The 15,072-nt window shown below is 30.0% G+C and overlaps 2 protein-coding genes across 2 annotated transcripts; both read left to right on the top strand.

Moving 5' to 3' along the window:
• Positions 1-3,219: 3,219 nt before the first annotated feature.
• On the top strand, positions 3,220-5,097 carry LOC104881482 (uncharacterized). Its single transcript, XM_010661853.2, has one exon. The coding sequence runs from the start codon at positions 3,220-3,222 to the stop codon at positions 5,095-5,097; it is 1,878 nt and encodes a 625-aa protein (XP_010660155.2).
• Positions 5,098-6,202: 1,105 nt separating this feature from the next.
• Positions 6,203-7,304, top strand: LOC104881483 (serine/threonine-protein phosphatase 7 long form homolog). The gene is made up of 3 exons (XM_019224828.2): positions 6,203-6,632; positions 6,989-7,152; positions 7,230-7,304. Exons 1-3 carry the CDS (start codon positions 6,203-6,205, stop codon positions 7,302-7,304), a joined length of 669 nt encoding a protein of 222 aa, XP_019080373.2.
• The last annotated feature ends 7,768 nt before the right edge of the window (positions 7,305-15,072 follow it).

Raw genomic sequence — 15,072 nt, 5'->3', positions numbered from 1 at the left:
TGTCAGTTATTTTCAAAATTTTACTTGAAATCCCCAATGTAAAAAATAATTTTTAAATTTATTATCTGTGTTTCTAGATTTTTAGCCAATATTCGGACTTACATCATATATATTTGCATGGGAAATAGATGAATTGAATGAAGGGCAGGGCTTATGATCAACTTCCTTTTTAGTTATTCTTTCTGCTTCTTCTTCTTCTTTTTCTTCTTCTCCTTATCCTGCTGCTGTTTTGGTTTACCTCAAGAATCTCTTTGCCATTCTCTTCCAAATTAAACCTTAATCAAAAGCTTTAGTACAAGCATATTCTTCTTCTTCTTCTTCTTCTTCTGAGGTTGCTCTCCTGTATTTGTGGATAGGTAAGCTTCAAAGCTTGGTTTTTCTCCCTTCTTGTGGGTTCAATCTTACGTTTCTCACTGTCAAAAACATTCCATGGAAATTTGAATACATACCACTGTAAAACTCATGAAAAAACTAGACCCATTTTTTTTTTTTTTTTGTGTGAACAAGGTTGTTTAGATTGAGCACTATGTTAATAGATCTCACTGTCTGATCATTTTTTATTGATCTCCCTGATCTTTGCCCTATTCATCTTGTGGATCCTTTAGGGGGCCTATTTTCTAAAAAAGTTTTGTTTTTAGAACAACAATAGTTTTTCAATGTTTAGTAAGTTGTAGACTGGAAATAGCTTTTGAAAATTTATTCTAAATATAAAGTGGTTTGTTTGAATAAGTTTAAGGATTTTTCACATATTTTTTTTGTAGAGTGTTTTGAAAAATAATCTAAAAATAATGAGAATAAGTTGGAAAATTTTATACTATTTCATAAGTGTACAGTATCTCGAGCAAAAAAAAAAACTTCTATATTTGGGTTCTCAAAAAGAAGTTTATTCCTACCAATTAAAGGCTGTCAAACAGAACCTAGCTAGCTAGTTTTTGAGAAATACAAAAATGGTAAATGAGGTGCAGTGCATAAAAGTTACAAGTAAAATAGACAAAAACGCTGACCATGGATTGTTTGGTATGGAAAGTGTCAAGGGACATGTTTTTCTCTTTTGCTTTCATTTTCCATGCAGAAAAGTAATTAATGTGAAAAAGAGAAAAAGTATAGTAGCTTTAAGCTTATGATCTTTTCACAATATACATGGTACAATGAAAGGCTTAGTATACTTGGAGTAGAAGGCCTCTAGTATAAGTTTGTAACAGTTCAACTTTTGTTAACTTCCTTCCACTTAGGATTTGCCTAATAGTTCTCTTCTTGATATGTATGGAAGTTGCCAAGTTTGAAGAAGAAAAAATGAGAGCCCTTCATTTAAACAATTTTTTTTTTTTTTTTTGCCTTGTATTTAGAGAGGAAAGTGTGTACAAGAAAACAAAGTAATGGTTGCTATTATTAAGGTGGGTTCAAGGCCTTTATCCTAGCCATCAGAATCTGATCTTGACCTTTTTGTTGCCACTCCAGATGGCTATTACTTCATATGGTAGACAACATAAACAATTTAAATTTTGGGAAAACCATATTAAAAACTCAAACCCCCTTGTTCTTATACATGGCAAAAGAGTTCATGACCAGTGGGACTAATGTGATTTTTGTTTTACAATTGTTAATAAATATATATATGCACACACACAAATTTTTATTTTTCTCATTTTAATAAAAAAAATAAAAAAATTTTGGAGACAAATATATTTTTAATACATTTTTATCATACATAAGATATTAAAATAAACATCTAATAAATAATTTAATTTTAATTATCTTATTTCCAAATTTGATTTAAGTATTAAAAATATAAAAATGATTATCATAAATTTTTTAATGAGTCTTTGTTCATATTTTTTTTATTAATTAAACTTAATAGAAAAAAAAAATTACAAATATTTTGAAAATCATACATATATCATCATTTCTTTTGTATCTTTTAGATATATCAATGTAAAATGTGTTTTCAAGTTCTATATATTATTAATTTATTATCGAATATTAGAAATAATATATATATAATTTAAAAGTAATAACTTGAATATGCGTATTATTTCTTGTTTTTTCTTTTTTTTTTCCTCAAAATTTCTTCCATCGATTTATTTGTCAAAATTTCCACTGATATTTCCCGATATATCCTAGTATATTCGTAAAATCCAACTACCGATATATCCATGAAAACTGATGTCTCATCCTTGGTTCTACTATCTTTTTGAGGTCATGCTTCCCATATCCCATGTTGTCCCCTGTTTTAGATCTGCAATTTGGTAATTCATATGAAATTGTTGATTTATCCTAGGTTATTGATTCATCTTCACACACAATTTCTCATCTAGACAGCTCCTGATCAATGAAACTAGTCAAAAGAAGGGACCTAGCTTTCCAAAAACAGAATAAACACATATATCAAAATTTTATAATTGTGTAATTGATATTTTATTAATATATTTTTTTTTGGTCAGTTACTTTTATTTGATTTTTATTTTTATTTTTTTTTCGACTTTTAGCTTTAATCAAATATCAATTGATTCATGAATAATAACATAATTATTTAAATTATATATTATTTAATAGTTCATAACATTCAATTTTATTTTAATATATGATATTTTATAATAAAAAAAATTGGTGGATTATTTTTTATTTAATTTTAAGATTATTGTAATTTTTTAACTCAACATTTATTGATTTATAGCCCACTACCTAAGTTTTAAATTAAAATTCTATAAAACATTTATCTATCATTATATTTGTATCATAGATAACTATTTAAATAAAAAAATTATTATTATGAAGTGATTTATATTTTTCCTCCTAATGTGTAAAAATGTGTTTTATTATATAATTGTGTATTCACATGTTAAAATATTATATGCAATTTCTCTTGCTATTATTTTTATTGATTATTAAACCATTTGATATTGTATTTTTTGTAGGTAAATCATGTCTAAATCTATTGTTCCTGTGATTTGCTTTTGTAAAGGAAAAGTGTTGAGGACAAAAACATATGTAAAGTATATTGGGGATCTAGTTATAATTGTGCCTTTGGATGTGCCTGTTAGTTCAACCTATGAACACTTGTTATCTATGATATACTCGAGAACTGGCATTGCCAAAAAACAATTTCAATTAGTCCTCAACTATAGATATCCTTTAAAAAGGGAAAATAGGTTTCAACCTTGTCCAATATGGGATGATAATAGTTTATCTCAAATGTTGAAATTGGTTAACACATTTGGAATGGACGAAATTGAATTGTATATTGAACAAGTGCCAGTACAACCACGGGAGAGGGGGCAATTTTTGGGTAATTTCACACAATTATTACTCGGACAAAATGATAATGTTGAGGAATTTGAGTATGGTTGTGGACCTAGTAGTGCCCCAGTTGCAATGACTTATGAGTGTAAAGCAGATGAAAATGAAGAAGAATGTGAATCCCAAGAAGGTGATGATCAAAGTGAGAGAGCAGAAGATGTTCAACATGATGGCGATGGGGTGTTTGAATTTATTGATGAGGAAAACAATAATGTTAATGTTGTTTCATCTTTCTTAGCTCTTCACGAAGCAATGGAAAGTGAACAAGGGAGATATGTCTCCGTGGATGGGGAATGTTGTGATATGTCAAATAACCCAGATCTTGATGATCCAATAGAGTATTCCCCTGTTCAGTATCACTCGGCACCATCATTGCAGTTTGAAAATGTAGAAAACATTGGTAACACCGTTTCAAGTGACTGGACCCCATGGGGGAACACTAATATTGGAAACTCAGATGGAGAGTTCATGGTTGGCCAAGTTTTTAATTCAAAAGCAGATTTACAACATGCTACAAAGTTGTACTCTTTAAGTCAACACCAAGAGTACGTTGTTGTTTCGTCAACTACAAAGTTGTTGGTCCTAAGATGCAAGAAGGCTGAGCAATCGCAATGTCCATGGAAACTTCATGCTATGGTTGTAAAAGGTACAACTTCATTTGCAATCAATAAACACAATGGTCCCCACAAATGTGTAAATCCTTGCTTGAATCGGGATCATCAACAATTAGATTCCAACTTGATTGCTGCTCATATCCAAGGAATGATTAAGGCACAATTCACATTGTCAGTGGCTGCTATTCAAGCAAGTATTGTGGAGAAATTCGGATACCAAATATCATACAAGAAGACATCTAAAGTAAAGCTTAAAGCTCTTACAAACTTATTTGGTGATTATTATAAGTCATATACAGAGCTGCCACATTTTTTCATTGCCTTAGAGCAGGCAAATCCAGGATGTGTTGTAATTTCAAAAACATTTCTTGGTATTATGGAGAATACAGAAATATTTCAACAAGTTTTTTGGACATTTCAGCCATCTATTGAAGGATTCAAGCATTGTCGGCCTGTACTCAGTATTGATGGTACACATTTGTATGGGAAGTATAAAGGCACTTTAATGATTGCTATGGGTTGTGATGGAAATAATCAGTTATTCCCATTGGCTTTTGCCCTAATAGAGGGTGAGAATATTGATAGTTGGGGATGGTTTTTGGCATGTATTAGAACAAGAGTCACTAATAGGAAGAAACTTTGTGTTATATCAGATCGACATCCAGGCATTATGGCTGCAATGAGCGATGTTCATCTTGGTTGGTCTGAGCCATACGCATATCATAGGGTTTGTATGCGTCATCTTGCTAGCAATTTTATGACTCGATTCAAGGATAAAATATTAAAAAATCTGATGTGCAGAGAAGCTTTAGCAACCAAGATTGAAAAATTCAATAAACATATGAACACAATTGGGAGGATTAATGCAGCCGCACAACAATGGTTGGAAGCAATCCCTTTTGAGAAATGGGCACTCTCTCATGACGGAGGTCGAAGGTACGACATCATGACTACAAACATGGCGGAGATGTTCAATAGTGTGCTTAAAGGGGCTCGTAGCTTACCCGTAACTGCTTTGGTTCAATTGACATTTTTTCGGCTAAATAGTTACTTTGTTGTGAGAAGGGAACAAGGTGCTAATCGACTTGCTTCAAGTGAGGAATACACTCCATATGTTGATGCTAAGATGAAGGCAAATGTGGTTAAGGTGGGATCTCATGAGATTATTTTATATGATCACATCTAAGGACAATTCCATGTGAAGAGTAATAGGGGTACTAAGAGTAGCTCAACTCGTGGTCGAACATATCGCGTCAACTTACAGGAGTATGCATGCACGTGTGGTAAAACACTCATATATGGATTCCCATGTAGTCATATTCTAGCAGCATGTCATTTTCGTTCAATTGATTTTAGACCACTTGTTCAACACTACTACAGTACACAATCGTACTATAATACTTGGGCACCCTTGTTCCATCCCATTTTCAATGTATATGAGTGGCTTCCTTATGATGGCCCGATTATCATGCCTTCTGAGTCGATGAAACGTGCATGGAGTGGATGACCTAAATCAAGTCGTTTGCATAATGAAATGGATGTTAGAGATGGCAAGACTTCTATTACATGTGGGTTATGCAAACAAAGTGGCCACAATCGTCGTTCTTGTCAAAACAGTAATAGAGTTGATTAGACCTTGTGATGTGTGCATGTAATTTTCTTGGATATTGTGATGTAAGCTACTATGATACTACCTTTATTCAATTATTGGCTTTGGTTTGATTATAAATATTGATGTTATTTGCCTAATCAGGTTATTTGTATTTTGAATAATGTCCATACTATAGGGGAAACTCTGTCAAAATTTTGAAATTTTCTATTAAAAATGTTAACAAAATGCTTCATTGTATTTGTATCTCTAATTTTATTTTAAACTAGTATGACTTGTTTATTGGTCATAAATGAATTGATCTACTTAAATTTATCAAACTGATATATACTTAATATATGGAAAACTCCATAAATTTTTAAAACTTTTCCATTAAAAATATTTTTTTATTTAAAAACAATAAGTATTGTTTATTTATCTTCACAATTTTGTTACAAATATGGAGTATAGAGGACATAGTTCTGATCCAGATCCATTAGATATGTCTATTTTGGTTCTACATGATAGACATAGGTCTCATTTAGTTGACTCTGGTCAGGTATGTATATGAAAACACATAATATCTCTTTAAAGAATGAAAAAAATTACAGTTTATTATCTAAATGATTTATTTGTATTTTTACAGCTTGCTTCAGTCTTGACTTGTTGACAACATATATCTAGGTTTATGCGGGAGTGGGAGATGGATCCTCGTCTTCGACCTTATATTATTCAATCTGGATTTTATGGTGTATATCGTATTGGACACATTACACTAGATTGGGGATTGATCACTAGTCTAGTTGAGAGATGGCGTCCTGAGACACACACATTTCACTTACCTGTTGGGGAGATGACCATTACTTTACAGGATGTTGCTGTCATATTAGGTCTTCGTATTCATGGGCTTCCCATCACTGGCACATGTGATATAGATTGGTCATTGCTATGTTATGAACTTTTAGGGGTGACTCCCCCTACATCTGAGATTAAAGGATCAGCGATATCGACACGATGGCTATGTCACCAGTTCTCTCATCCACCAGTTGATTTAGATGATGCCACATTAGAGCAGTATGCATGTGCTTTCATATTAGAACTCATAGGTTCAACTCTATTTACAGACAAGAAGGGTACTCACATACATATGTGTTATCTCCCACTTCTTAGAGACTTGACTTAGACATCTATGTATAGTTGGGGTAGTGCAGTATTAGCACACCTATATAGGGAGTTGTGTCGAGTGAGTTTGGATGGTGCCACCGATATTGCTGGATGTGTCACACTATTATAGGTATAATTAATTATTCACATTAGATTGAAATTTCTAGTTGTTTCAAGTTTATAATTTAAGTAAAATTTTAATGTTACATTTTTTTGCAGTTATGGTCTTGGGAGAGACTCCACCTGGGTCGACCTTATTTTGGTCAACCACCAACCCCTCCAACAGCCTAGCATTTAGAGGATGATGCAGTCAATGATTTACCAGTTGAGCATTTAGAGCAGGGATTACAGTATGAGGCATTGTTACATGAGGGTTTACTAGCTGATCCGTTAGGATGTAGGTGGAGAGTACCTTTATCATGGGCTCAAAACCCATCACGTGTGTTGACATTTTATCGAGACCAATTAGATGCACAGACCCATGACCAGGTACATATAAGATCTAATGTGCTATTGTTAACCATATAAACATTAACTTTATTAATTTCAAATGTTGATTTTAACAGGTTTTATGGGAGCCTTACATGGAAGACTTAGTTGCCCATCTTCCAGCGATATCTCTAGCAGACCAGGAGATTTAGAGGATGATGTCACCTCTTATTTGCTTTGACATTGTCGAGTGGTATCGACCGGAGCGAGTGTTGCGATAGTTTGGCCTCTAACAAGGGATACCTCCATCTTGTTCCATAGAGCAACACCTCCATTCCATGGATAGGCGAGGACGACATAAGTATGATTGGGAGGCATTTCATGCACAGTATATTACCTTATGGGCTAGTCGTGCAGAGCGTATTGTGACGGCACCACCTATGGTGGGTGCTATGCAGTTTCATGATCCATATATAGAGTGGTACCGACGTATTACACGACGTTTGATCACACCCCCTTTCCATAGAGATCAGATGAGGTATCATAGTACAGCAGCAGCTACTCAGTTGTTGGTAAGATTTTTTTAATTTATAAATGGTTTATTAAATTTTAATTAATTAAAAATCATCTTTGTCTGTTTAACTTTTTTTTTTTTTTTTTTAATAGATCACTGGTATGGTTGAGATTGCTAGTCGATTTGCTGAGCCTACTTCAGGTGCATTAGGCAACATTCATCGAATTGCTATTGATATTTTGCATGTTATTGGAGAGGACCATCGCATATTGAACATTCGCATGATTTAAAAAATTGAACTTAAAAAAATTGGTTTTAGGTTTAAATTTAGAGCTATGATCACCAACTACTATTTTGACTATTTAAAAAAAAATCAAAAATCATAATTACCAATTACAGTTTTATGATGTAAATACCCTCATGAATAAGACACACATCACATTGAAAATTATTTTGAGAATAAAATTAATTTATGAATTTTTTGTTTTAAAGAAATCATTTTTGTCCAAAACTCCCGTTAAAACCCAATAAGGAACATTTTTCTTATTCTCAATGAATTTACAAAAATGTTCTAAAAGCATTTTCATTTATTTACCAAAACAGTTAAACTAAATGGTGAATTGATTGGAAAAACATAGGTATTTTCTTTCTACAATTCTATATTTTAAGAAGTGGAAAAACAAATTCTATTAGGTTGGCATTTTAAGTTTAAAATTTTAAGCCTTTCCATTCCATTTTGATCCCATTTTGAAAGGAAAAAATTGGAGAAAATAAAATTATTTTTGTTGTATTTAAGTAATTTTCCAATTATTTACCCACTTGAAGTCATATTATGTTTTGTACAAATGCATAATTGGCTTTAATTTTTGTACAAAGTTACAAAATAATATAATATTCTTCATTATGAGGGCATAAAATAGTATATTTATAACTAATTATATTTATATTGAGTATAGTGTCAAATATTTTAATAAAACTAAACCAAAATATTTTTATATCAAATTAAAGACATCAATTATTTAATTTCATATATTATTATTCTTTAAATAATGAGATCAATTAAAGTTAAATATATTTATTAAACCACTCACATATTTTTAGTCAATCTAAAATCAAAATAATATAATATTTTTATTTAAATAAATTAAAGTTAAATATTTTTATTAAATCACTCACATACTTTTAGTCTATCTAAAATCAAAATAATATAATATTTTTATTTAAATAAATTAAAGTTAAATATTTTAAATCAAGCAATATAATTATTTATATATATAAAATTAAAGTTGAAGTCGTAGTTGGTGACTACGGCTTTGACTATTTGTAAAAACAGTTAAAACCGTAGTTGGTGACTACGGTTTTGAATGTTTTAAAAAAATAAAACCGTAGTTACCAACTACGATTTTATGATGTGGTAATCTATGTGGCACAAACGCACTAGATTGGGCATTATTTTCACATTAGGTTTACTTTATGGATTTTTTTTTTAAAGTGTAGCATTTTGGGTCAAAGCTCGGAGATCGTAGAGTGGATAAGAAGGCATCAAACAAGAAATATTTGAAGGCTATCGACATTGTCCAATCAAATATGGATCTGGGAGAAATAAAAAAGGTATGTGCATCGAAAACCGATGATTTTAGATTATGCATTGGTTCCACTGCTTTATTTCTCTTTAAATATGTGAAACTTGAAAAAAAAGAAAAAAAAAAAAAAAAGACAGAAGAAATATGTTGCCTTAATTGAATTTTTTGGTCATATATGTGCCTTGGTATCTAAAAACAACATTTTATTCTAAGTTCTTTAAAAAAACTTTCCATTCTTTGATCATGAGGAAGTTGCACTACTACAAAAATAATTTGTGGTGTCACTTATGAAATAATGACACCATATGATTTAAAATCCAAAAAGGTGACACATTATATAAAAATTTTCAATTAGGATCAATGATATTAATTTTAGATTTATAGTGTGAGTTTTCGAAAAGTGACACCATATAAAATAATTTTTTTTAAAAATATTATAACTTAATGGGCCTACTTCAAGAATAATGATAGTATATAAAAAAGTCATTGTTTCCACATACCCACAATCCAAAAAAATCTCATTCCATAACCCTAACCAAAGTTTTCTTCTGCCTCTTCTCACACCCAAAGTTTTCCTCTACCTCTTCTCACACTCATAGTTAACACACAACTGCTCTTCTCTGCTTCGTGGATTCTCAGGTAACCCAAAATATCTTAGATTTATCATTTTCATTTTTTTTTTATTAATGTCAAAATCTTTATTAACACAATTGATTTATGTTTATTGATTTGGTATATTTGTAATATGGATTGTGTAAATAATGTTTTTTTATTGAGTTGTAAGAAAGTAAAAACTAGGTTTAACATTCCACCATATCTTCTAGTTCATTGTTAAACCCATAAACCCCAAAATGAATGATTTTAAATATCTTTTATACTTAGAATGAGAGAAACATTTTACAACATGAAACTTTCTTTTGATCTTGTAGGAAATTTCCTTTGATGGGACTTTCTATTTGTTTTCAAGGAATATTGTAGTACATTGTGATGAGGATCTTGATTGGTGATATTTGAAAAATAATTTTTTAGAAAATTATTCTCAATATTGTCATCTCCCATAAAATGAAAAATGAAATAGTTTCCATATCATGTTGGAGTCGGTTTGGAATGTTGGAATTAACAATGAGAAATTAATTTTATTTTTTATTTATTAATGTAAATGAATTGTTTTTTTTTTTAATTTAAATAGGAATGAAAATTTTTATAATTATAAAAATGATCAAATCTTACATTTTGATTTTTTTTTTCTATTCTTTTACATGGTATTATGGTTAATATCTCATCTTGTTCTATTCATATTTTTTATATTCTTAAAATATGTTTTTTGCTTTTTGTTTTTACCTTTTTTTTTATATAGTTTTATATGTGTTGACCAAAATTTAGAGTAACTTGAGATTGATGATGAAATTTTCCTTTCAAGGTTAGAAAATTTCTATAAAATCCTTTTATTACATAATTTTTTTAATTCCTTCCATAAAACTCTTCCTTTTTCTTTTTCTTTTTTTTTGAAGGAGATGTTTGATAATTTTCTTTTGATTTCTATGAAATTTCCTTTTATTGGATTGTTTGTTTATTTTTTAAGAATATTATAGTATGTTATGATGAGGATATTGGTTGGTGATATTTGGAAAATAATTTTTGAGAAAATTATTCTCAATATTGTCATCACCCGCAAAAGGATTCTAAAAATGTGTTTTATTTTTGCCTTCCTTTCTTATTGTTTTTATATGCATTAACCAAACTTTGGAGTAATTTGAGATTGATGATGAAATTTTCCTTTGAAGGTTAAGAAATTTCTATAAAATCCTTTTAGTACAAAATTTTTTCCAATTCCTTCCATAAAACTCTTCCTTTTCTTCATTTTTCTTTTTTATATTTGATAATTATTGATCTACAGAATATTAAAAGTAAAAAATTAAAGTATTGAATATTTTTTCCTTTGATGTTTTTATTTTATTATTATTTTTATTTGAACATATTTTTCATATCCAAATTTTCTATTAATTATTTTACTTAGAAAAAAAAATATCAATTGGAGTTATGACTGAAAAATCAATAATTTTTATGAAAGGTTCTTTAATTCTTTCTCATACTAATTTTTCTCTTAACATTTTTTAATAGTGAATTAGGTTTTTTTGTCTTATATACACAATTTTCATACCTGTTATAAAATCATGTCCTATCATATTAGTAGTTAAAAACATTTTTATATTTTGTTACTAAAATTTTATTTTATATAATTGAGATGAATTTTAATGGACATTGTTATTTCACAAAATGAACATTAAAAAAAAATTGAAATTAAGAAAATCCTTCCAAGAAATAAAAAAAATATAAAAAGAATTAGATGTTAAAAATGATTTTTAAAAGCATAATGAATTATAAAAATAAATTTAAAAAGTGTAGATTTTAAGTGGAAGATTAGTATTTTCTAAAATTTTAGATTTTATTTTTTATTTTGTAGTTTTTATTTATTTTTTATTTTCTTGAATTGTTTTTATTTGGTTCAAATGTGACTATTTTGTTATGAGATTCATTAAAGAGATAATGGTTGATTCTACAGTTATTGCATTAAAAGTTTTACTCATTTAATGAATTGTACAGAGTTTCATACTTCCAATTATTGTGATATTAATGTTATTTTCATTTGATTTTAGTTTGATGACAAAAAAAAACATATTCTCAAGTAGAATTTGATGAAATTATAGGACAATTGATTACTTTTGTGTTATAACTAATCATGAATCATGTTGATGTATCATGATCATGCATGGTGAGTCCCTTAGTTGTTATATAAATTTTCCATTGGTATTATATAGCATTACTTATTGTTTACGAACTATTTTTATATCAAAATAGGAAAAAGAAAAAAAATATTAGTACTTAGATTTGTTTATTTTTTATAACATCACATTTTTATTTTCAATAAAAACTCTAAAACTCATTAAACTATAAAATGCAGGTATACACTCTTGGGAGGACAGTATGAAAAATAAAAAGAAAGGAGAAAGTGGCATCAAGATTTGGATTTTTAGATGTGACTCTTATGTCATACATTATACTACATAAATGTTATTTTATTTGGAATTGAGAATTTTGGGTTTTTGGATGCAACTCTTGTGTCATTTTATGGTTAGCCGGTTTTATGCATATGAAATGCAAGTATACATGAATGTTGAGATGCTTAACATTTCTAAATCATGTTATAATGTGTATTCACTTTTCTTTTTTAGTTTTGGTGGGTTTGATATACTATGTTTTGTGAACATTTGATATACAAATATTAGTGGATGATGTAATGTATTACAAGTTAATTCATAAGCATTATGAAAATATAAGTTAAATGTAATATGATTATTATATTTATGGACAAAATTTACACACGTTGATCTTATTTATTAATAAGCATTACAAAAATCTATAGGCTAATCAACAAAAAACCAACCATATCTTCAATAATCATTTGCAATGATGTGACACCATAACTCGAAGGTGATGCATTTAACATGACATCATAACTCAAATGTGATGCATTTAATATGACACCTTATATATCTCACACAACTCTATATCAAATTAAACATCACTAAAAATATATGGTGTCGCTTCTAAATGTGTCACCATTTATCTGCTTTGGTGTCTCTTCCAAATACGTCACCAATTGGTACTCTCTATGGTGTCAGTGGATAAGGTGACACTATGTTGTAGCGACACCCTATGTTTAGGGTGACTCATTATAAATGTCACGACATATGTTTTTCCTTGTAGTGTTGGAGAATGGCGGTGCTCAACAAAGTCTCGAGCAGCTGATCGTTAGAGAGAACACAGACAGAACAATCAATGACAATGAAGGACCGAATGAAGGCATAAATGAGTTAGAGCTTAGAGAGGACAGAGAGAGAACATCACTTCATGCAAGTGAATCGCTTTGTGACATGAATAATGAAGTTGTAAAGAAGAAACATATCACATCTAAGTATTTGAAGGATGTATCAAACGCCCATCTACTGGTGGCAACCCTCATAGCAACAGTAACTTTTGCAGCTTGTTTCTCTACCTGGTGGGTACAATGAAGATAACCCAAACAAGGGTAAGTCAGTTTTATCAACAAAGGCATGTTTCAAAGTCTTTGTGATAATAGATGCTATGGCTTTCTATTGCTCATCTGCAGCTGTGTTTCTCCACTTTTTTGCTTCACTGGAACAAAACTATCATTTGCTTCCACGTTTCACAAAATTTTCCGCCCTACTCACTTACATCTCTCTACTGGGAATGGTGATAGCATTTACTTCAGGCATTTATGTGATGCTACCTGATTCCTTCTCAACTTCAACAACTTCAATTGTGCTTGGGTGTTTATTCTTGAGTTTTTACATCTTTGGGATTCTGTAGAACCATAGAATAGAATGTGATATTAATTGTATATTCTTAATTTCACAATTAATTTATAGACAATATATACATTAGTTCATGTATAGATGGAATACTCTCTTAGTAAGGAACTGCCTGTATTTTACTCTAAAATCTCTGCGTATTTACTTAATAGAAGGTTTTTGGTAATTCCTTCGAATACTTCTAGGTTTGATAGTGTGATCCACTACAAGATATGACGGTAGGAATATATCCATTAATATATAATGTAAAATTGTATGTTATCACAGCCTCAAACAAATGTATATATATGAGAATGTTCAATACTTCTATGCTCTGAATTTAATGAGTTTTAGACAACTTGTAGATGAAACAATAATAATTTTTTTGATGTTGTAAATGAAGGCAATAAAGAGGAGAGGAAAATTAGATAAGAAAGTGAACTCTGAAGTTATAAATTTCCACTAATATTCTTAACCTTATTTGTAGGGTTACAATCATAATTATTGGAATAAATACTTTTTAATAATTGTGAAGGCTAGATAGATATCCGAAAGGTCTATTACAAAAAATGGTGACATCCACAAATTCACAGTGAATTTAGAACTCACACACTGCCCATGCATGTTCACTATAGTTTTGGGTTGGAAATGTGTGTCTCTTTTTCAAAATATGTAGGGGGATTCAAACTTAGCTTTTGCCACAAGTATCCTTGCATTCCTTTGAGTTTTAAATGGCCCACCATGCATGTTTTTGGGTTTGAAATTTGTCTCCTATTTGAAATAGGTAGGAGGATAAAACTTAGCCTCTATGACAAGTATCCTTGCATTCCTTTTGAGTTTTAACTAGCCAAAAACCATTTCGAATTCAGGATGTCAATTTCAAACTCAACATTTTTCTTTCCCTAGTTTGCTTCAAATGCACATAACTTCCTCATTTCAACTCCGATTTGTGCATCATTTGAAGCGTTGGACTTTTGACTTCTCAAGCTTCGAAACAATATCTAGTTTTCCCAAAATGGACCTCAAAAAGTGTTCTAAACTTTATCTCAAAGTCAAAGTAAATATTACTGCCAAATTTTGAGTTCCAAAATTTCATGTGAACTTGATTACATTTGCTTCAAACCTCCTCCATTATGGTTTCTTGCCCTCTATCTCAATCCATAACATCTACTATTGGTATTTCATGCCTATGGCTTGCTTCTTACACCCTTTCTTGGACTTTCATGGTTCATAAGTCTTGAGTCTCTTAGTTATAATTTAACCCCTTCTACTTTCTTGGTTGATAATGACTTTTGCACTTATCCATTTATGTCATCCCTTAAACTTAGAATTAGGCTCAAAATAAAAGTTAGATCCATAACTATGGTCGTAGCATGAAATTAAGTTAAGTTGGATGATTTGAACTTTTTATATTACATAAATTATAACATCATATATGTGCCATTGGAGCACATATTTTGGCTTCAATCAAGTAACTTACAATGAAGAAGAAAGAAATGAGAGAATCCTT

The sequence above is a fragment of the Vitis vinifera genome, chromosome 14 (assembly GCF_030704535.1).
Source record: "Vitis vinifera cultivar Pinot Noir 40024 chromosome 14, ASM3070453v1".
Taxonomy (NCBI): Eukaryota; Viridiplantae; Streptophyta; class Magnoliopsida; order Vitales; family Vitaceae; genus Vitis; species Vitis vinifera.
This window is presented reverse-complemented; position numbering and strand designations above follow the sequence as displayed.